General features: G+C 35.0%; 1 protein-coding gene and 1 long non-coding RNA gene across 2 annotated transcripts; both read left to right on the top strand.

Annotated features, from left to right (window-relative positions):
* Window positions 1-2,152: 2,152 nt before the first annotated feature.
* On the top strand, window positions 2,153-9,332 carry LOC127811856 (uncharacterized). Its single transcript, XM_052352047.1, has 5 exons — window positions 2,153-2,285; window positions 4,325-4,387; window positions 7,809-7,981; window positions 8,594-8,748; window positions 8,843-9,332. Exons 1-5 carry the CDS (start codon window positions 2,153-2,155, stop codon window positions 9,330-9,332), a joined length of 1,014 nt encoding a protein of 337 aa, XP_052208007.1.
* A 6,712-nt stretch (window positions 9,333-16,044) lies between these two features.
* Window positions 16,045-21,946, top strand: LOC127812087 (uncharacterized). The gene is made up of 4 exons (XR_008025818.1): window positions 16,045-16,141; window positions 20,605-21,168; window positions 21,252-21,344; window positions 21,425-21,946. It is a non-coding gene; the product is annotated as an uncharacterized LOC127812087 (long non-coding RNA).
* Window positions 21,947-22,393: the final 447 nt, after the last annotated feature.

Genomic DNA, 22,393 nt, shown 5'->3' with positions numbered 1-22,393 from the left:
TAATCAAATTTAAAAAAATAAATAAATAATTTGAAAAGTTCTAGGAAGTTTCCTTTTTGGAGATATAATAATACAATTAATTACAACTAAGCAAACAATATAAGCAACCAAATCTGAGAGGGAGAAAATTCAAAAAGACAGCCACAAAAGAAAGAAAAAGAACCATGTATAGTATGGTATGATACGGAGACTTAGTCCAATAATTAATTAACAAAAAAAAAAGAGTTTATATGGAAATTACAAACTACGTATATAGAGCACCACTATGATTGATTGTGGTGTTATTATTTTTATTTTCCTAGAAACTTTAACTCTTAGATGGAAAAGAAATTAAAAAAAAAAGGCAGATCTTCTTTTCATTAACCGAAAACAAAAACAAAAAACAGGTGGTCTGTATCATAAAAAGAAATCGATGATTGTGGAAGCAACTTGGACATTTACAAAAATCTATTAAGCGGACAAATATGTATTCCTCATATAATTCCATAACCTAGCAACAGATAGATACCATAAGCTAAACTTCTAGTCCCATTTTTACATGTAATTAAAAAATTAGCTTTCTCCAAAAATCTAGATTTGACACATGAAATAACAGTCAGATGAAGTTGATGAATGGACTGAATTCAACCAGAATCAAATAACACAAATCAGAATTGAAAAATGAAATGGGAAAAAATTAGCAATTATGAAATGCCTCCAGCAGTGTGACAATTATTATCCTTAATAGCCCAACAGATTGTTACAAATGGATATAAAATACTCGTACTGACAATTATCCTCCACTATGGTGCCGCATTATCACAGAGTCCAAAATATAAGTTGGTATAATATTATGAACTTCAAAGTTTTAGTGATTTGGTTCAGCGATGCCTACTTGTAATCTAGATCGCAACAAATTCATGTGAGAGTGCTTACGAAGATTGGTGTTAATTTCTTAAGATCTTTTACTTTTTCCTACAAATTGTTCAAAATTTGTATCCTTAAGAATACTCCATCTATTTTTCCAGGACATGCATTGCTCAGATCAACAACTCAGATTATCACGTCAAAAAATAGAAATATTTTCCGTGTAACCTATTCTGTGAACTTTGTCATTTTACCCACAGGACACAAATCGATCACAAAATTTCGTGCGAGCAACATACAGAGAAGCCGAAATCCACAAATCGCCATATACCCATTAACTAATATGCGAAAACTATCGCTAAATCGTACATACATGAAAACACGCCTAGATTCTGCATATAGAGATCGTTTTTCTTCAAACCCTAGAAACATTCTCTTCCAATCTGAGACGTGAATAGACTTAGATTATGCATATCATGTCCAGATTGAGCATTGCCTAATTAATCTTTTTTCCAACGCCATACATTTAAGTTTAGCAGAAATTGAGTTATACTTCCCATCTCCTTGTATCATGCAAAGCATAACATGGTTAATCCAATTATGCTTTTAAAAAGAAAATTACTGACCTCAAACACATAGCGTAAATTAATGATGGCTAATCAAGCACCAAATTCTTCCACATTCCATGATATTCACTTTCAATATCTTTGAATAAAAGAAAAATAAAAAGGAAAAAGCAGAGCAGGGAGGGAAAAAAAGATACCGACAAATACATGCTTATCAAGCTCCTCGAGTATTTGAAATAGTAACTATTTCATACCAAATATATGTGAAGTATGGACCAAGGTTATAGTGTCTATTTCTTGCAATAGTTTAAGTGCCAGGTTCAGGGTTATGCTGCTCACAAAACAAAAAGGAAAAATAAAAGTAGAAAAAGAGGTAGTAAAATGAAATAGAAGCACAAAGAGCAGCCATAAGATGCACTGATAAGCACATGTTTAATAAAATACCAACATTCCAAGAGCCAAAGATTATGCACAAACTATAATATGTAAGTGTTTAATATAAAGCTTATGGCCAGTTTAGAGCAAATAGGAGCCTTTAGCTAAGTTGTGGCACAAACCCATTCTTCGTTATGGTTGTGCCGGTGGTCTAGAAGGCATGAAAAGCCTCCAGTTGCCCCAATAGCTGACTTGAAATGCTGCAGCAAAACAAAGCCACTGGAAAAGATAAAAAATAGAGCCAAAAATATAATATATATACAAAAACTGGAGAAAGGTAGAGATGGAAACCTGGAGACAGAAGCATGACGAAGCACGAGCTCTCAACAGCGGCCAGTTGCTGGATGCTGGAGGAGGGAGCCACAGCCGTCGTTGCCGTCGCTGGAGTCGCCGCTGTCGCTGCTGGTAGCCGAATCTGGCTCAGATCGAAAATGGCTGGTGAGAGAGAGAGAAAGAACGGGTGAAGTTTGGGTGGCTATGGGGGGAGAGAGAGAGAGAGAGAGAGAGAGAGAGAAAATGGGTGACTATGGGGGAGAGAGAGAGAGAGAGAAAATGGGTGAATAAAAATACATACATATATACACACAAACACAGATATATATCTATATATATGCACAAACACATATATATATTTTATACAGAAAAATAAAGGAAGAGGGCGGCCATGGCTAAACCTCGTGAGTCGGGGATGTTAGAGGATCGGGGTGACGATGGGGGTGGGGGGCAACCGTGTGGTTTGTGGCCGGTGGTGGAGGCGACGGCTATGTGAACGGCAGAGGGAAGGACAACGACGATGCGAGGGGGGGCGACAGTGATGACGATGGTGCGAACGGGTAAGTGAGAGAGAGAGAGAGAGAGAAAGGGTCAGAGAGAAGTTTGGGCGGCTATGGGGGAGAGAGAGAGAGAGCGCAGGTAAACAGAGGGGCAGTTATGGGGGAGAGAGAGAGAGAAAAAGCGTAGGTAGAGGGTAGACAGATCGAGAAATTGAAATGTGAAAATTGATCTTAACCATTCATTTATACTGAAATTCATCTCATCCATAGAATGAAAAGACATTTTGAGACATTTTCAAAAACAGTTCTGTTTTATTATATATATATATGATATTATATTATAAGTATAAAAGGGGAATTGTGAGGGAGAAGGAAATAGAAGGGAATTGAGAGAGGGAACCATGGGATTGGGAAAGTGGAGAGCTAGGGCTCCAACTCTTCTTCCTCTTGGATGATCAAAGTGTCAAGAGAGCTTGGTACAAACTTATAGTTTTTTTTCATCTTCTTCTTCCTTTCTTAGCTTGTATGTTTTGTTATTGAAGGAAGGTGGTGAGCTCATTTTCTCTTGGTGGTTCTTTAAGATCTAATCAAAGGGAAAACTTGGTAAAGGAAAGTTCTACTCCTCTACTCCTCCTTTAAATCTTTAAATCATGATGTTTTGAGGATTATTTGTGGAAGAAGAGAACCCCTATGCTTTTCATGCTTTTGGTTGAGATGTATGTAAAGATCTTTGTAAATCTCCTTAAATTCTTGAATGTGATGGTTGGAATTATTTTCTGACTTCAATAGGGTTTGTTCCACCCTATATTTGTTTGGGAATGGTGTATTTTTGGGTTTAAATTTGAGTTTTGGGAGAGTTAGATGAGTTTGGGGGTGTGTTGTTCGTCATTTTTGGATTATGGAGGTTTAAGAGTCAACTCTGGGGTGTTAAGAGTCGAATCTACATGAAGGGTTCTCAGCTAGGTCACCTCTGGGGATGTAGGAGTCGAATGTGCCTCGAAAGTCGACTCCTCGGGTGTCAAAAGTCAACTCTCTCGGTAGACTACACTGTGCACCCTATACTATTTTGCCCATAACTTTTTATAGAGATATCGAAATCAAGATTCGTTTGTTGTGTTGTAAACTAGATTCAATAGGATTCAATTTGACACATCATGGGTATTATTTGGATAATATTTGAAGGTCTCCCTAGGGTTTAAATTCATACCTATCTGGATTGAGAGTCAATCCATGTTCCATGGCATTACTTGGTTTGAGTTTTGGGGTCTCGTGAATAACTATTATGAGAGATGGTTGAGGTGCATATTTGGGGTGTGTTCATGCATTATTATGTCATGGTATATATATGTGTGTGTGTGTGTGTGAGCCTAGGTATTGGGTGGAGCTAATTGGCCTCAAGGGTCGTGTGTGGTCGCGAGCACCGCCCTAGGTGTGGAGCCATCCGGACCCAATGACCTCATGGAATTTGAATTGGTATTACCTTGGGTGGGAGCTGACTATCCTCGAGGGTTATATGTGCTCACAAGCATAACCCTGGGAATGGAGTTATCTTGCCCCAAGCGTCATTTGCTAATTATACAAGCTAATGGGATTCATATGTGTGTATATATTTTCTTTCATTCGCGGGGACGAGGTGCATCATTTGTTGGGCTTTATCCATGTTGTAATCTGATTTCCATTATCATTCGTTGTTATGCTTGATAGGCCTTGTGGCTCATTCTATTGCTTCTTACATCATTCCAGGAAAAGGAAAAGGTAAGGCTGAAGGTGAGTCTAGCAAGGGTGGATCTCTGGGGACTTAGCTGTCTGCAGAGATTACTTAAAGACAAGGTCATTAGAAGTTTTCTTTTGTATTATAGAGAACTTATCACTCTCTTATATTTTGAAGGCCTATGTATATGTTGTTGTGATCATGGCTTGGGGTTTTGTATCTAATGAAAGCTTAGAATTTGTGTAATAACGTCATGAATGGATGTACATATGTGATAATACAGGGAGTGTTTATGGATGTTTTGATGTTATCCTTCTCTTGTGGTGGTTGGGTTGAATGTTCTTAATTTAGTTGTTCCTATATCATTCTATTAATGACCTCCTCACGGATTCTCTATGCTAGTCGAGGCTCCGAGTGGCGGGCCATCACAAATTTCGTATGGCGTTGAATCCTATTGGTAAAGATTATTGGCAATACTTACTGTTTGTTCTTTTGCTTGCACAAAACTATGTTGAAAATGTTATTACAAATAGCACTTGCAAATTGTGCTCCATTCCTCTGGTCAGTGGTGCCCATTTTTGGGAAACAATTTAATTTAATTGCCATTTGCTAAATTCTAATGTGCAATATCTCATGTTTACTTATGATATTAATTTAATTTTACTTACTATTTGTAACACACGATGTTACTGGTGTTAAGAGAATGAGAAAGAAAGTGAGAAACTTCCAAAAATGCCCTTCACAAAGTGATGGATCTTTGAGAATAATGGTGCCTTGTGAGAGGGGCATTTTGGTAATTTGGATAGTGAAGTCCAATTTAGTAAATTGGAAATAATTCTAAGGTGGAATTAAGTATGGAAGTGAATTAATTTCCCATTTTTGTATTTATGTGGAGATAAATGGGATTAATAATTCACAAAGGGCATTTTGGTAAATGAGAGTATAAATTCCATGAGGGAATTTAATTATTGGAGAGGGAAAGTAATTGTAATTTATTATTATGTGAGAAGAAATTAGTTTTCCCTAAAATGGTGAATTAAGGTAGTGAAAAATTGGATGGTTGAGATGGAAGCTTGGAAGCCAAGGTTAGTGTCTAGAGATGACACTTGGCAAAGTCATGTTCAAGTAAAATGGAGAGATTTAAATAAATGCAAAAGAAATGATATTAGTCTTTCAAGCATTTAATGAGAGGCATGATTATGGTGAATTAAAGAAAATCCAAAAGAAAATGGTAATTAGTCACCATTAATGCCTTGAAAATTATGGGGATTTAATTAATTGGAAAGGAACTAGAAATTCAAGATGATCTAAGGGTGGAGGATTACTCTTGAAAATGGAAAGTGATCTAAGGGATGAGATAAAATCCTTCAAGTTGGCATGGATTGCCAAGTGGATTGAAATGGTCTAAGGGTGTGTTTTCTCTTAAGGGAGGAGATTAGTTCTTCCAAAATGGATGGATGGGATTGTGTCTTGCAAGGGCACATGGATTGTGCTTAATTGGAAAGCTATGATGCATTCTTCCAACTTAAGTAAAATCCTAGGGCTAGGATTTATTCTTGCGATGGAAATAAAATAAGTGAATAAAGGGAATTTTTGGCTATAAAAAGGGAGGTAAAGAAGAATGCTAAGCTTTTTGGCCAAGAGCTTCGTTGAATAAGAAGAAGAGAGGAAGAATCAAGAAGCCTAGAGGTAAGTTCTCTAGATTTGTAAAGATTGGGATGATCCTTTTGTTCTTTCTTTTTTCTTATCTTCAAGCTTTCAAATATTTTCCTTGATCAAGGATCTATTTTTTTTAAAAAAAAGGGTTGAAGCAGGCATGTTCTTGAAAGTTTAAGCTTGTTGGTGGAAGATCTAAAAGAAAAGGTAAGGGATAATCCCATGGGATGGTGGCTTGCAAGTTGTAAGTATATGCTTAAACTTTTAAATGTGTGCATTGCCATGTTTCTTTTCTTTGTGTTCAAGGACCTATGGCCATGACATTGTGTGGGGTAGGGTAGATTAAAGCCTCAAACCAAGGTAGTTGTGAGGATGTGGAAGCCCTAACCATGTTGCATGCATGCATTGACATCACATATTATGTTTTTGTTCATACTTATGTTCACTACACTCTTACTGAGCTTTATGGCTCATGAGGTTTTTATCCTCCCCTTGTAGGGTTTTAATATGCCAAAAGGTTAGGAAGGTTGCAAGCTTGAAGCCTTGGAAGATCTAATATGCTTGATATATATTTGTGTTTTTTTCTATTATGACTTGTGACAGGGGAAGAGCCAATGTAGGCCAAGTGAGGGCCAAGGCCTTCACTGGGCTTTAGCCCACCATTGATTTTGGCCTGCACTCAGGCCTGCTAGGAAATTGTGTATTTGGAAACCCTCCCTCAATTAGTCCCTCTCTCGCTCGCCCGCCGCCCACCCCTTTTGTTCTTCTCCTTCTCTTGCACTAACTCTCGCTCACTGTCGTTGGCTTCCACTTCCTGTCTCTCACCCTCACTTGCTCCGGCCTCCCTCGGTTGGATCGGACGACTTGGACCATAGCTGAGCTGAGGTCACTGCTAGCTCGTTCGTTCGCCTCGCTCACCCTCCTCGGTTACTCACTTACTGGCCTCGCTCAGTCCATCGTCGTCTCACCTCCTCTACCTCGTCCTCATCGGCGTCGCCCGTCGCTTCTACCTCGCCCTCGCCGGAGTGAGAGCATCATCGCCTCTTCCTCACCCACTCGGGCTAGCCCCTCCAGGCTCCGGCCCTTTGTTTGTCGATTGTGGCTGATCACTAGCTGCAGCTGGACGCTGGTTGATCGCTGGCTTCTAGCTTTACTAATTTTTATCCCAAAAAGGTAATTTTTTTCCATTTTTAAAATTAAGTGAACTTAATTTGATATTTTGAATGTTGGATCAATTACACAGGCGCACATAATTTGATATTTTGATTGTTGGATCAATTACGCAGGCGCACCTAGTTTGATATTTTGATTGTTGGATCAACTGCACAGGCGCACATAATTTGATATTTTAATTGTTAGATCAATTGCACAGGCGCACGTATTGTGGATATTGATCGATTACAATTTACACATTGATATTTTGTGCATTCTCTAATTATCATTTGTTATATTTAATTTGAAACAGTAATGGATAGATTTTTTAAATGAAAATCTCTATCGGTTGTAAAAGATGTTGATAGGGAAAAATCAAATAGTGTTACTTTTGATATTACACAACTTCCCACCGATCCTGGACTAAGGATTCCAATTTTGGATTATGATGTTAATATTTGAGATCAAGTCCGGAGAGCATATATGAAAAAAGTCCATGTCAACCTCTAGATCATAACTTTCCATATAGACCATTTGGACAAACACAAACTAGACGATTCAATCCTGCTTGGTTTAAAGAGTTTGGTATTTAGTTGGAGTATAGTGTATCAAAAGATGTTGCTTTCTACTTGTATTGTTATCTATTTAAAACAAGTGTGGGTAAATAAGGAGGAGGTGATGCTTTTGTTAGTGAAGGATTTTCGTGTTGGAAAAGTAAAGACAGGCTTAATATTCATGTTGGGGATCATGATAGTTCACACAATAAAGCTCGCATCAAGTGTGAGGCTTTGATGAATCAAGAGCAACACATTCAGCCAGCTTTCTTCAAGCAGTCAAAACAAGTACGGAGTGACTATCGTATTCATCTTACTGCATCAATTGATTGTGTTAGACTTTTGTTGCGATAGGGGCTTCCATTTCGGGGTCATGATGAATATGAGAATTCAAAGAATCCAGGTAACTTTTTAGTCCTATTGCAGTTTCTAGCTCATCATAATGATGAGATTAAGACAGTTACAATGGAGAAAGCTCCTCTAATTGAAAATTAGCATCACCCAATATTCAGAAGGTTATTGTAAGTGCTTGTGCTACTGAAATGATCAATGTTATTATCAAAGACATAGGGGATTTATTTTTCTCTATTCTAGTTGATTAATCTCGTGATGTGTAAAACAAAGGAGAAAATATTAATTGTTTTACGTTATGTGAACAATAGTGGACAAGTAAATGAACATTTCATTGGTCTTGATCATGTTTCTAGTACTACAGCTCTCTCACTTAAGGCTGCAATAGATAAGACATTTTATAAATATAACTTAAGCTTGTTTAGATTGAGAGGACAAGGTTATGATGGGGCAAGTAATATGCATGGTGAGTTCAATGGTCTCAAATCACTTATTTTAAAAGAGAATTGTTGTGCCTTTTACATTCATTGTTTTTCTCACCAACTTCAGCTAGCTCTTGTAGCTGTGACAAAGAAGAATACTTTAATTTCTAACTTTTTTCGCTTAGTTGCTGACGTGGTCAATATTGTTGGAATATCTTCTAAACGTTGTGATCATCTTCAAGAGAAACAAGAAGATATATGGTGCGAAAGCATTGGAGAATGGTGAGATTTTAAGTGGAATGGGACTTAATCAAGAAACTACCCTTTAGCGTTCTGGTAATATACATTGGGGTTCACATTATAATTCTTTGATCAGCTTGCTTGCCATATTCTCAGCTGTTATTGATGTACTTGAAATGATTAGTGTTGATGGATCAAATTCTGATAAAAAAGGTGAAGCATACAATTTGTTGGAGTCAATACAATCATTTGATTTTGCATTTAATCTACACTTGATGAGAACTGTTTTGGCAATGACAAATGAATTATCAAAGGCATTACAGAGAAAAGATCAAGATATTGTAAATGCAATGGAATTGATGAAACTATGCAAACAACGACTTCAGTCTTTCAGAGATGATGGGTGGGATTCGTTTTTACAACAAGTCTATTCTTTTTGTCAGGTGCACTACATTGATGTTACAAATATTGATGATATGTTTATATGTCGTGCACCTCATGGTCGCCCACAACGTCAATCTTTAGAAATGACATATTTGCATCATTTCCATGCAGATTTATTCTATGTTGTCATTAATATGCAACTTCAAGAGTTGAATGATCATTTTTCAGAGGCAAATACCTAGTTGCTTCTTTGTGTAGCATGTCTATGTCCAAAATATTCATTCTCTGCTTTTGACAAGTAAAGATTGATTCAACTTGCTGAGTTTTATCTAGAAGAATTTTCATCAGTAAATCTCCTAACACTTGATGATCAACTTGAAACTTTTATTTTTAATATGCGCTCTACCAAAGAGTTTGAAGGATTGAAAAGTCTTGGTGATCTTGCAGAGAAGTTGGTTATGAAGAAAAAAAACATAATATATCAGTTGGTATACAAACTTCTGACTTTGGCACTAGTTCTTCCGATTGCTACTACTACTATTGAGAGAGTATTTTCTACAATGAACATTGTGAAGGATAGATTGCGCAATTGAATGGGAGATCAGTGGATGAATGATAGCTTAGTTGTTTATGTTGAGAAAGAGATATTTTTGAATATTGATAATGAAGTTATTGCACAACGTTATCAAAATATGAAACATCGCAAAGAACTATTGTAGGGTATTGAATAAATGATGTTAATTTTTAATATATTTATATTAGTATATTGTTTCTTATTTTTTTCTTTAGTAAATTTGGCCCTTATTGGAAATTTTTCCTAGCTCCACCCCTAACTTGTGATGTATCAAGCTTGGATGAAGGCTCTTGGGTATATGATGCGTAATCTTTATTTTTGGGAATGTATGATTTTATTTTCAAGTGAGATAATGGCTTCTGGCATGTTGAAGCCTAAGTAATGGTGTAAATCTCATATTTGGAATGGGTTGTTGGAAGCTCCAAAGAAGTTAAATAATATGATTTTTGTTGGAAATGTGGTGATTTCTTGTAATTATTTATTTAATTTAATTTCTGAAAAATTTGGGTTAGGAAGCCTAAGAGAAAAAAAAAAAAAAAAAAAGAAAGGGAAAAGAGTGAGGATGGCAGGTGGTAGTAGCCGGGGCCTGTAGGTGGGCCGCCGGGGGCAACAACGGGTAGTAGACGAGGCCCAGTGCCCGTGGGTGTGCGGGCACTAGGGCGCGCGGCGGGCGAGCGTGCGCGGCTCATGGCTAGCGCACCGCGGGGCCTCGTACGGGCGCTAGGAGTAGTTAGCCTCAGCGGCCAATTTTTTTTAAAAAAATTTGAAAAATTAGGGGTTTTGGGGCGTTTCTTGATTGATTTTGGGCCCCGGAGGAATTTCCAAAATAGAGGGATTTTTCGGTCATTTTTGGGAATAAATGCCGAATTTTTGAAAAATTAAAATTCATAATTTTTTTTCCTCGAAATTGGTAAAAACCAATAGGTTGATTGGAATTTTGAATTATATGGAGCCTGGTAGAATTCTGGGAAAGAAGAAGAATTAAAAAATAATAATCATGATGATTGGGTAAACTTAATGGAAGTTAATTAACCAAGTATGTTATGGTTAAAGCCCAAGTATGTTAGTCTATTCTGGGATTGAGGGAAGGGAAGGACGAAACTTAGTTCCCATCTAGGGCAATTCTTGTCAAAACATAGTCCGCCCTTCATAAATGGCCGAGCATGTGAGCAGTTTAGATGATTGTTCACAAGTGACACCCGTAAGTAGGAGCGAGGCGTCACACTATTGAGCCATTAAAGTCAATTACACTTGTTGCACACAAAAATAGTGTATAGTTTCTTGGGTATATCAAGTTACTCTATTTGCTAATAAAGTTATTGTTGTTGTACATTTTTTGGGAGGTTTTCATAAATGTTATTAAGAAATGGATAATGATATTTCTTTGAACACCTAAAGATAAAGTAAAAGACTAAACATATATAGAGTTGATGAATTGTAGGTTTTTCTTTCATATTAGCAAATATTTAAAATTTACAAAAAATATGAAGATATAATTTTTATAAAATAAACAATTTTAATATTATTTTTTTCACAAAAGTTACTAGTAGAAAAATTTTAACAAAAAATATAAAATATATGCTATACCTTTGTATAGCACTACAAGAAAAGCAGTTTTTAGTGGCCACTTTTAGTGACGGCCAAAAAATATTTGTCATAAATACAACTATTAGTGGCGATCATAAACTGTTTGTCAGTAAAAGAGCATGTTTAGTGGCGGCCAAAAAAATTTGTCACTAAAGAGCTCATTATTTGTGACGGCCATGACTTATGGCCACTAAAAGTGCATTATTGTGACATTCAGTTGTGAGGGGCGAAATTTACAATCACTAAAAGAAGATTATTTGCGAGGGCCATGTGTAGCGGCCACTAAAAGTGGATTATTTGTGACGGCCATGTGTGGCGGCCACTAAAAGTAGATTATTTCTAACAAAAAAACAAAGATTATTTGTGAGGGCCATGTGTGGCGGCCACTAAAAGTGGATTATTTGTGAGGGCCATGTGTGGCGGCCACTAAAAGTGGATTATTTGTGAGGGCCATGTGTGGCGGCCATTAAAAGTGGATTATTTCTAACAAAGAACAAAGATTATTTGTGAGGGCCATGTGTGGTGGCCACTAAAAGTGGGTTATTTGTGACGGCCATGTGTGGCGGCCACTAAAAGTGGATTATTTCTAACAAAAAAACAAAGATTATTTGTGAGGGCCATGTGTGGCGGCCACTAAAAGTGGATTATTTGTGAGGGCCATGTGTGGCGGCCATTAAAAGTGGATTATTTGTGACTGCCATGTGTGGTGGCCACTAAAAGTGGATTATTTCTAACAAAGAACAAAGATTATTTGTGAGGGCCATGTGTGGCGGCCACTAAAAGTGGATTATTTGTGATGGCCATGTGTGGTGGCCACTAAAAGTGAATTATTTCTAACAAAAAATAAGCTTATTTGTGGGGGTCAGTACAGGAGGCCACCTAAAGTACATTATTAGTGACAGCCAGGAATGGCGGCCACTAAAAATGGAGTATTTGTGACAGTCTAACATGGCGGCCACTAAAAGCTTATTTATGAACACACTCCAACAAGCTTATTTGTGACGGCCGACGAATGTCGCCATTAAAGGTTCATTATTTGTGACAGTTAGAGTTGGCGGTCACTAAAAGTATATTATTTGTGATGAGTAAAAGTGGCCGCCACTAAAAGTTTCGCAAAGGGTTTAAGTCATTATGCTTATTAGTGAGGGACGAGACTTGTGGCCACTAAAAGTGAATTATTTATGACAATCAAACATGGTGGCCACTAAAAACTTTTGGCATAATATATTTGGTTTGATAGTTACTAAAAGTAAATTATTAATATAAAAAGTATAATAATATAAAATATAATTAATAAAAAAATATTTTCATTTTTAATAACATTCTTCTATTATGTTTTTATTTTTTAATAACATTCTTCTTTTGATATTCTTAAAAAGTATATTTTTATTTTAATATACTTTTATAATTAATTATTAATAATATACTTATTCTGAAAAAATATATTTTTATATTATAAAAATATAAAATATAATTAATAATTAAAAAAAGTATGTTTTTATTTCATTATTCTTTCAATATTTTTAAAAAGTATATTTTTTACTACTAAAAAATTTACAAAAAAATAAAAAGATATTTTATTTATTTTTCTTTTTCTTTAAAATATAAACAAAAGTTTAAAAAATATCTAAAATTTACAAAAACAGAAAAAGATATTTTGTTTATTTTTTTTCTTTCAAAATATAAATAAAAGTTAAAAAATAACTTTTAAATTTTAAAATTATTTATAAAACTTTAAAAATAAACAAAAATATATTTTTATTACCCACCCCCAATTTCCCTCCCTCATCTCTCCCGCCCCCATTTCCCTCCCTCATCTCTCCCACCCCCATTTCCCTCCATCTCCATCTTCCTCTCTGTCTTCTTCTCTCCATCGCCTCCGTTTCCTTCGCTCCAGCATCTTACCTCCGTCTTCTTCTTCGTCTCCGGCTCCAACTTCATCTCCATCGCAACCTCGTTGTTGCCTCAACGCTGTTACTGCTTTTGTCAGGTATTCTTCCTCTCTTCTCTATGTCTCTCCCTTTCTTCTTCTCTCCCCTATTAATGCAGGAGCATCACGAAATTTCTTTGATTATTTAGATTGAGTATCTTTCGTTTTCATATTGTTTTGTTTTAATTTCTGGTCGGCTCCCATCCAACTCCAACTGGAATGTCCATTTTTTCATAACAGAATATCTGAGTGCATGTCCATTATTGGCAGCTTTAATTCATTGATTGAATACTTTGAATCTTCTGAATCCAGTTTGCCTGAAACTATCTATATGACCAGTTTAATTAAGGCAATGTTTGTATAAATGTTTCTTTGGCATTAGAAGTGGACTACTAAATTAATTAATTAGTGCTGCTATATATGGCTTTGAATAGGGCTGGTTTTAACTTTTAAGGTGATATGTGGAGGCTTTGCCATGGGTTGGGGATTTTTTGTAGGAACAGAGGCATTTCTGTTTTCGTGTTTTTTAGCAACGCTTGTCCCCAGATATATATATATATATAACTTTTAAGGAGATATAATTAAAAATTGTCACTTCTTATCCAAAAAAAAAAAGAAAAAAGGATCAGTTGTTCTAGCTCTCAGTTTATTTGACAAATTTTGTCTATTGGTCAAATTGAGTTTTATTTGACAGATTGCATCCATATCAAAACAGGATTTCAAGAGCTAGCTAACAAAGATGTCACTTAGGAATTTTGCAGATGCCTTTCTCATGTTATTTCAAAGATTGCCAAGTGTCTTTTTGTTCTTTTTTGTTTCTGTTTTTGACGTTGACAAAAACAGATTGTGATTTCAGCATTTTTACCAGATTCTTCGTCTAATTTTTCATTCCCATGGTTTTTGTAGTCCTTATCCATATAAAATAAATATATTGGAGCTGAGCTCCTCCGTTATCATTTTGAGTCCAGTCCATTGTTACGATTCAAATTGTGTTTCTTTGAACACCACAACACCCCGCCCCCCTCCCCCGCAGATACACAACACAAGGAAAAAAAAACTATTTTTGTGGGCCACAGATATTGATGTATGGTATTTGCTAAAGTGAGGCATCATTCAGGGATACAAGACACCTCATTTGCGTTTGCTGTATTCCCTAATTCAAGGAGTAAAGAGTCTGAATCTTTTTTTGGTTACCATGAAACACAAATGAAATAAGGAGTGAAGAGTCTAAATCTTTTCCCTCAACAGTTTAATTGTACAAGTTGGTGCTGATTAGATCTTAAAGACTACAACATATAAATGATGTTATTTAAGCGTTACAACATAAAAGAAATGACAATTGGTCATAAATAACAATTCCATGCTACAGATACCTAGTGCACAGATATAGTCATTCAATCTCATATGTCACCAATAAATCCCACTAAGTTCACAGTATGGTGGGATGTTTGCACAAAATTGAGCAGAAAGGGACATGAAATAAAGAAACCTTATTTGCGTTTGCTGTATTCCCTAATTAATGGGTAACTTGAACGTGTAGAGATACATTGATGGCTGAAACTCAAAGTGCCAACACAATATATAGTATATATAATAATTGGTAAATAATCTCTTCTTGTATATATTGACTTGACTCAACCAACTAACTATTTTAGATAAAATCCCCATATTACACTCCCATAATAAACTAATTTAGACTTCAATCTAAAAAATGTGTTCCCTTTAATAACATATATCTAGATTTCAATGTAAAAAAATGTCTTTTAGATACCCTCTGGATAATGCTAACCATTTACCCTTTCAGTGATCACTTTGCTTGCTTCTATATTTCTAAGATAGATAGATAAATTAGAGATTAATTTCTCTTATCTTTTTTATTTTATTTTATTTTTCCCTCTCAACTTATATCAATTAACGCCATTTTATCAAGGATAAGTTTGGTATTTTTATTTTTAATCAATTTGTAATAATAGAATTATGTGTAATTATTTAAACTTAATTGAGACATTGTTGTCATTTTCTCTATTCGTCATGTAAATTTAATTTTCTATCAAAAATAATGTTAAAGAGATTTTTAAGCAAAAATTAAAACTATAAAAAAATTAAATGTCTCAAATTATAAACTTAATAAATTTGACCCTAAAAACTAATGCATGGTAAATATAATAATTATTATGGAATATTATTGTGGTTCACTTGATTAATTGATGTTTTATACTTGCAGGAAATACTAGTGAATCTTTGAATTAAAATTTTGTTTTATTATTTAGATATGAAATTCTTCATTTTTTTACTAATCTATTATAACAGGGTTACCTTCATTGGGCTTTAAGTTCACATTCTCCCTAATATATTTTTCAAGTGAGCAAGATTAGAGGGCTAAACATGGATGCAAAACAAGGGATTATAAGTGGACTTAGTTTAAGTTGGTTTAACTTTCAATTATTTTATGTAAACATGAAAGGATTTTAGGTTTTGTGAACTTAAAGTCTTGACTTATAGTTCATGGCCAATTACATAACCGAGGTGTGACAATAATCTTTATAATATACTTAAGAACACAACCTTAATTATTTTGTTGGTGTGATATTAGTCTTGGCTCAAAGTTCAGGCTTTTAAATTAGCGTCATTTACCATACACTTAAGAACAAACATTGACTAGCTTTGTTGATTTGTTTAATTTTTATTTGCAATTGATTTGTGATATTAGTTTAAATTAGCTTTGTTGATTTGTTAAACCACATAAAATTGTTGCCAGATGTTATTGTATTTCAATGAACACTCTTTCATGAGGATATCGGACAAGTACGGGTATAGATGAGTTAATTTGATCATAAACTTTTATTTACTTTCACATTTGTGTTTGTTAATCTAATATTGTCACCCTTCTCATTTCCCTTGCAGTGTTGGTTTGTTTTCAAATCGTTGCGTTATTTGGGATTGTATTTGCATCGTAAGAGGTATGTATCCCGTGAGTGATGGAGATTTTATCACTCCCTCCAGGTGGTAGGAGATCACCCTAATTTATAGATATGGAATATTAGTGAATATATATATATGTGCATTGACATTATGTATGTACATACCCCGTGAGTGATGGGGATTTTATCACTTCCTCCGGGTGGTGGGAGATCACCCTAATTTATAGGTATCAAATATTAATGAATATATATATATGTACATTGACATTGTGTATGTACATACCCCGTGAGTGATGGGGATTTTATCACTCCCTCCGGGTGGTGGGAGATCACCCTAATTTATGTGTTTATTTGTCCATTATGTTTAGACTATCTAATGGATGTTTAGCAACTTTTATAAATTTTACGTTAAACTTGTACCTTACATTTGTTATAGTTTCCTTTATTAGTTTTTTGAATAAGAATATAATTTTTTTATATTTATTTTTAATTAGTGTGATGGAGAGGAGTTGGATGCAATTGGATGACAGACTTCGTGACCAATATTTGAATGGAGTTAATGATTTCCTTGAATTCGCGTTCAGAAACCCACGCATAGATGGAAAAATTCAGTGTCCCTGTGTGCAATGCAACAATACATATTTTTTTGGTCAAGATGATGTCAAGTTTCATCTAGTTAGGTATGGAATAGTTAAGAATTACGTTAATTGGTACTACCATGGGGAAGAGGTATTGGTTGAAGTAGAGATTAGTGATGAGGATGATGACAACAATAATAATGACGATCTGCGTCCTATGCTGGAAGAAGCCTTTGGATTGCCAGGTGTTAAAATTGATATGGGTCACGATTCATCTAACGAGAATGAGCTGAACTCGAGTGCAAAATTTTTTTATGAATTATTACATGATGCCGAACAACCTCTATTTCCAAGATGCACCCATGTATCGAAGCTTTCATTTCTTGTGAAACTGTTGCATTTGAAATGTTTAAGTGGGTGGAGTAACAATTCATTCAATATGCTACTTGAGATAATAAGATCTACATTTCCAGTGAGTGAAACTGTGCCTTCTTCTTATTATGAAGCTAGGAAATTCATCCAAGCTTTAGGACTCGATTATGAAAAGATAGATGCATGCCCAAATGATTGCATACTTTTTTGAAAAGAATATGCAAATTGTCATGAATGTGTGAAATGTGGTGCTCCTAGGTGGAAGTCAGTGGTAGGAAAAAAAGATGTAACCGGAAAAAAGGTACCTACAAAAACCATGAGGTATTTTCCATTAACCCCAAGGCTCCAGAGGCTATATATGTCATCAAAAATAGCTTCAGATATGCGATAGCACGAAGATAAACGTGTTAAAGATGGGTTATTACGTCATCTAGCTGATTCTGAAGCTTGGAAAAAGTTAGATGAGCATTATCCTTCGTTTTCAATTGAACCTCGTAATGTTAGACTTGGATTGGCAAGTGATGGATTTAATCCATTTGGCTCAATGAGCATTGCTCATAGTACATGGCCTGTGATTGTAGTTCCATATAATTTGCCCCCTTGGATGTGCATGAAACAGCCTTATCTCATATTAACCTTACTTATTCCTGGTCCAAAAGCCCCTGGAAACCACATTGATGTTTATTTGCAACCTTTGATTGAAGAATTGAAGGAGTTATGGGAGGCTGGTGTTCAAACGTATGATGCCTCAAAGAAACAAAATTTTCAGATGCATGTAGCTGTTTTATGGACTATTAATGACTTTCCTGCCTATGCAAATTTGTCTGGATATAGCACAAAGGGAAAGTGGGCTTGTCCTTGTTGCAACAAACACACCGAGTCTCATTGGCTAAGTTATGGGAAAAACTTTTGCTATATGGGCCACCGTCGATTTTTACCTAGGAACCATAAATGGCGTAATAATAAAATTCGTTTCAATGGGAAGGTGGAACGAAGGGACCAACCTCCACAACTGTCCGGATATGATGTGTTTGAACAATTATGCACTGTTGAAAAAGGAAAATGGGATAATTCTAATGATACTTGGCTAAAACATTGGAAGAAAAAAAGTATCTTCTTTGAGTTGCCTTATTGGAAAGAACTTTTGTTGCGTCACAATTTAGATGTTATGCACATTGAAAAAAATGTATGTGATAATGTCATTGGAACGATCATGCATATTCAAGGAAAATCGATAGATGGTAAGAAAGCTCGCATGGACTTGAAAGAGATGGGCATTAGAGAGACACTCCACCTACTCGGTGAAGATGATAAAATACCTCTTGCATGTTACATGTTGTCTTCAAAACAAAAATTGATGTTGTGAGAATCTTTGAAAGAAGTTAAAGTACCAGATGGTTATTCATCGAGTATCTCAAGGTGTGTTAATATCAAGGAGCGCAAAATCTTGTCCTTAAAGAGTCATGATTGCCACATTCTTATGCAACGATTACTCCCTCTTGCTATACGAGGACTTCTCCCTAAAGATGTTTTTGGTGCATTGACTGAATTGAGCAACTTTTTTCGAGAGATTTGTTCCAAAGTATTGAGGATTGAAAGGTTAAATGAACTTGAGCTCCAAATTGTTGAAACTCTTTGCAAATTAGAACGAATCTTCCTTCCAACGTTTTTCAACATTATGGAACACTTGCCTATTCACTTACCTAGTGAAGCTAAGATTGCCGGCCCTATCCAGTATCGTTGGATATATCCAATTGAAAGGTTTGTACATGTTCTTATTCATACTAGTTTTTTTGGGAAAAAAAAAAAAGTTTACCCCCTTATTAAGGAGTTTAAGAAAAGTTATCAATTTCTTTAACAGGTATTTACGCACATTGAAATCTTATGTCCGTAATAAGAGTCGTCCAGAGGGTCCAATTGCAGAGGGATATCTTGTAGAAGAATGCCTAAATTTTTGTTCTAGATACCTAAAAGGATGTGAAACGAAATTCAATCGCGTTGAAAGAAATGCTGACGGGGATGATGTGAAAACAATTGGTGGATTATCTGTTTTTACTCAAACAGGTCGTGCTTTAGGAAAAGCGACTCAATGTGAGCTTGGAAGAGAGGAATGGTCTCAAGCTCTATTATATGTCCTTAAAAATTGTGATGAAATCCAATCATTCATAGAGTAAGTGATAATTTTGACATATTCTATACCAATAATTAATTTATAACAATTATTTTTCCATGGAATTTCTCTTACTGCTTTTTGTGTGCAATTTAAAATAGAGAACACAAACAATTGGTGGTCCAATCTCTAGCCCATTCCCATCCCAGAAACGTGGAAAACATTCACAATAGAGAATTTTCAAGTTGGTTTGAGCATCAAGTAAGTATATTAAGATCCAATATGTATCATTTAAATGTTTTGTGGTAAGATATTCAATGCCATTCATTTGAACTATATTGTTATTTAACTCATTTCCCTTTAAATGAATAGGTGACACAAATGTATAATTCAAAAAATGACAAAGTCACCAATCATTTGTTATCACTTGCTCGAGGGCCAAATCATAGTGCATTGTCATACAAAGGCTACATTGTTAATGGTTTTCGGTTCCACACTCGAGATCGAGAGAAAGAATTGAAAACTCAAAATAGTGGAGTTTTCGTGAGAGGGGAAACTAATAGTTTTGCAACTGCGAGAGATGATAACCCAACCCTTGGTAATGTGGATTACTATGGCGTGTTAATGAATATTATCGAATTGCAATATCTTGGTGGTTTACGAGTAGTACTATTCAAGTGTGATTGGAGAGATGTATGCAATAAAGGAAGAGGAATCAAGACAGATAATTACGGGTTCACTTCCTTAAATTTTGATAGATCATTGCAGACTAATGAACCATTTATACTTGCTTGCCAAGCTGAACAGGTGTTTTATGTAAAGGAAATGGGGGAACCTAATTGGTACGTTGTTTAACAATCACAACCTCGAAACTTTTATGATATGGATGCCTATGAAGCCACTAGTGATGAACCATTTCAACAAAATGATCTATCAAACATTGGCCAATGTTCAACCCAAGATGCGGATCTAAATGACTATGAGTTTTCATGCCATAGAAGTGACATTCCGTTAGAGATTGCATTTGAAGAAGGGACATCAAGACAACGAAGGAAAAGAATGTATCCTTCAGTTAAGAGAAAGAGAAAGACTAGAGGAAGAAGGAAACAAAAACCAGTTTTAAGTGATGATGATTGATTGTATATGTCTTGCTTGCTTAGTTTTGATATGTTTTTTTTCCCTCTATTTTTCTAAAGCTTAGTGTATTTCAGTGTTTCTTTTTTCTTTAGTCACTTTCTATATATAAGTCTATGTTGTAGCCAATGGAGGGTATAGTCGAAACCAACGAACAAACTCTCGTCACACCACCTAATTTTGATCCATCTACAAGACAAAGTTGCTCTGGTAAGAAATAATTATCTATGTTTAAATAATTTGATTTTCTCATCTATAAAATGATAAAATAATTATTAGTTTTTATTTATCATATATTTATTGTATAGGATCATCATCATCTAATGCAAGAAAAAGACGTCGAGGGAAAACAAAGAATAAAATACTAACATCTTTGGCTCCTGGTCAAAAATTGCCATTGGAATTCAATAATTATGGTCAAGCCATTGGATCAAATGCTAATGTGTTTGCAAGTCATATTGGCAAGATTGTTAAAGTATGTGAAGATGCACCAATTTCTTGCAAGCGTTGGGAAGATGTTCCACAAGACAATAAGAATAAAATGTATTCTTATGTGCTGGTAAGATTAATAATTATTCTATATTATACTTATATGATATTGTATTAAATCGTTCTTCATGACTTATAACGTTTCAAACAACTTTTTCTTTTAACTTGTGTAGGAGAAATTTGAATTTGATGAGAACGAAATAAGAAAAAATTGGATCTTTAGAAAGATGGGAAGGGCTTTTGCAAACCATAGATATAAGTTGAAGGCTAACTATTATGATGCATATGACAATGATGATGATCGAATTAAGTTTGCTCCAACAACAGTCGACCAAGGACAATGGAGACAATTTGTCAGTTGGTTGAGCTCACATGAGTTTCAGGTATTCTATACCCTTTACTTTTTTTATGCACAAGTCACTTTAATTGCTTAAAACATGATTATTGTATTTGGTCTTACATATAGGTTTCTTGTGCTCGTAATAAGTCTAATCGGTCAAAGCAAACAATGACTAAAACTACAGGCACTAGAAGTTTTGCTCGAGTTAGAGCTGAACAGGTATAATTTAAATCATTTATGCATCTTTCTCATTAACAATTTTTTTTTTTTTTGTTGATTAACTTGTCTATTTAATACAGTCTGAAATATTAGGACACGAACCGTCTGCATGGGAAATGTTCAAGGTGACACACAAGAAAAAAGACGGGTCAATGGTTGATTCCACATCAAAAGAAATAGTGGTAAATTTTATTTTAAACAGTTTATGTTGTTATTGTGATATATATTTTAGTATTTTGTTATAACATATCTATTTTATTTATTATCTAATTTCAGGAAAAAATTCAATCTTTAGTAACCCAAAGAGCTGAGGAAGAACCTTCTCAAGCTATTGATGAAAATGAATTTTTTTTTGAAGTAATGGGAAGAGAAAGACATGGACGTGTTCGTGGGTATGGATTCGGACCAACTCCTTCTTCTGTCCTTGGAAAGATTCAATCTCGTCATGAGCTTGTTACAGAACTAGAACAAATGCGACAGCATAATAATGGTTTGAAAAATGAAATGCAACTTTTGAAAGAGAAAAATGAAGCGTTATCGACAGAATTGGACCAAGTCAAAGAAAGGCAATCAATTTTTGAAGCTTTTATGGAAGATGTTAGGGCAGGAAGGATTAGAAATAACAATTGACTAGACTTAATTGTTTGATGTCTTTTTTTGATGTAAAGTGCGAGATGTCTTTTTTTGATGATAATGTGATTGTAAATTGATAGATATCTTTTTTTGATGACAATGTAAATGTAAAGTGCTAGTCAATTATTAATTGACTAGAGTTGTTTTCTGAAGTTTCTTGATGATTAGAATGGTGTTTATTTTGGATATAATGTATTAAATTAATAGGGTTTAAAATATAGAAAAACAAGCAATGGGTTGTGGGAAAATTTTATAAAAATCACTTTTTGTGGCGGCCAACAAAAAGTGGTCACTAAAAATGTCTTTTTTTGTGGCAACCATGACTCTCACTAAAAGTATCTGTCAAACACTTTTTGTGGCAACCAATATAATGTGGTCACTAAAAAATGTTCATTTTGTGGCGGCCAGCGCTATCA

This window comes from Diospyros lotus, chromosome 10, assembly GCF_014633365.1.
Source record: "Diospyros lotus cultivar Yz01 chromosome 10, ASM1463336v1, whole genome shotgun sequence".
NCBI classification, from domain to species: domain Eukaryota; kingdom Viridiplantae; phylum Streptophyta; class Magnoliopsida; order Ericales; family Ebenaceae; genus Diospyros; species Diospyros lotus.
Note: the sequence above shows the minus strand (reverse complement) of the source record. Positions and strands in the feature narration are given on the sequence as shown.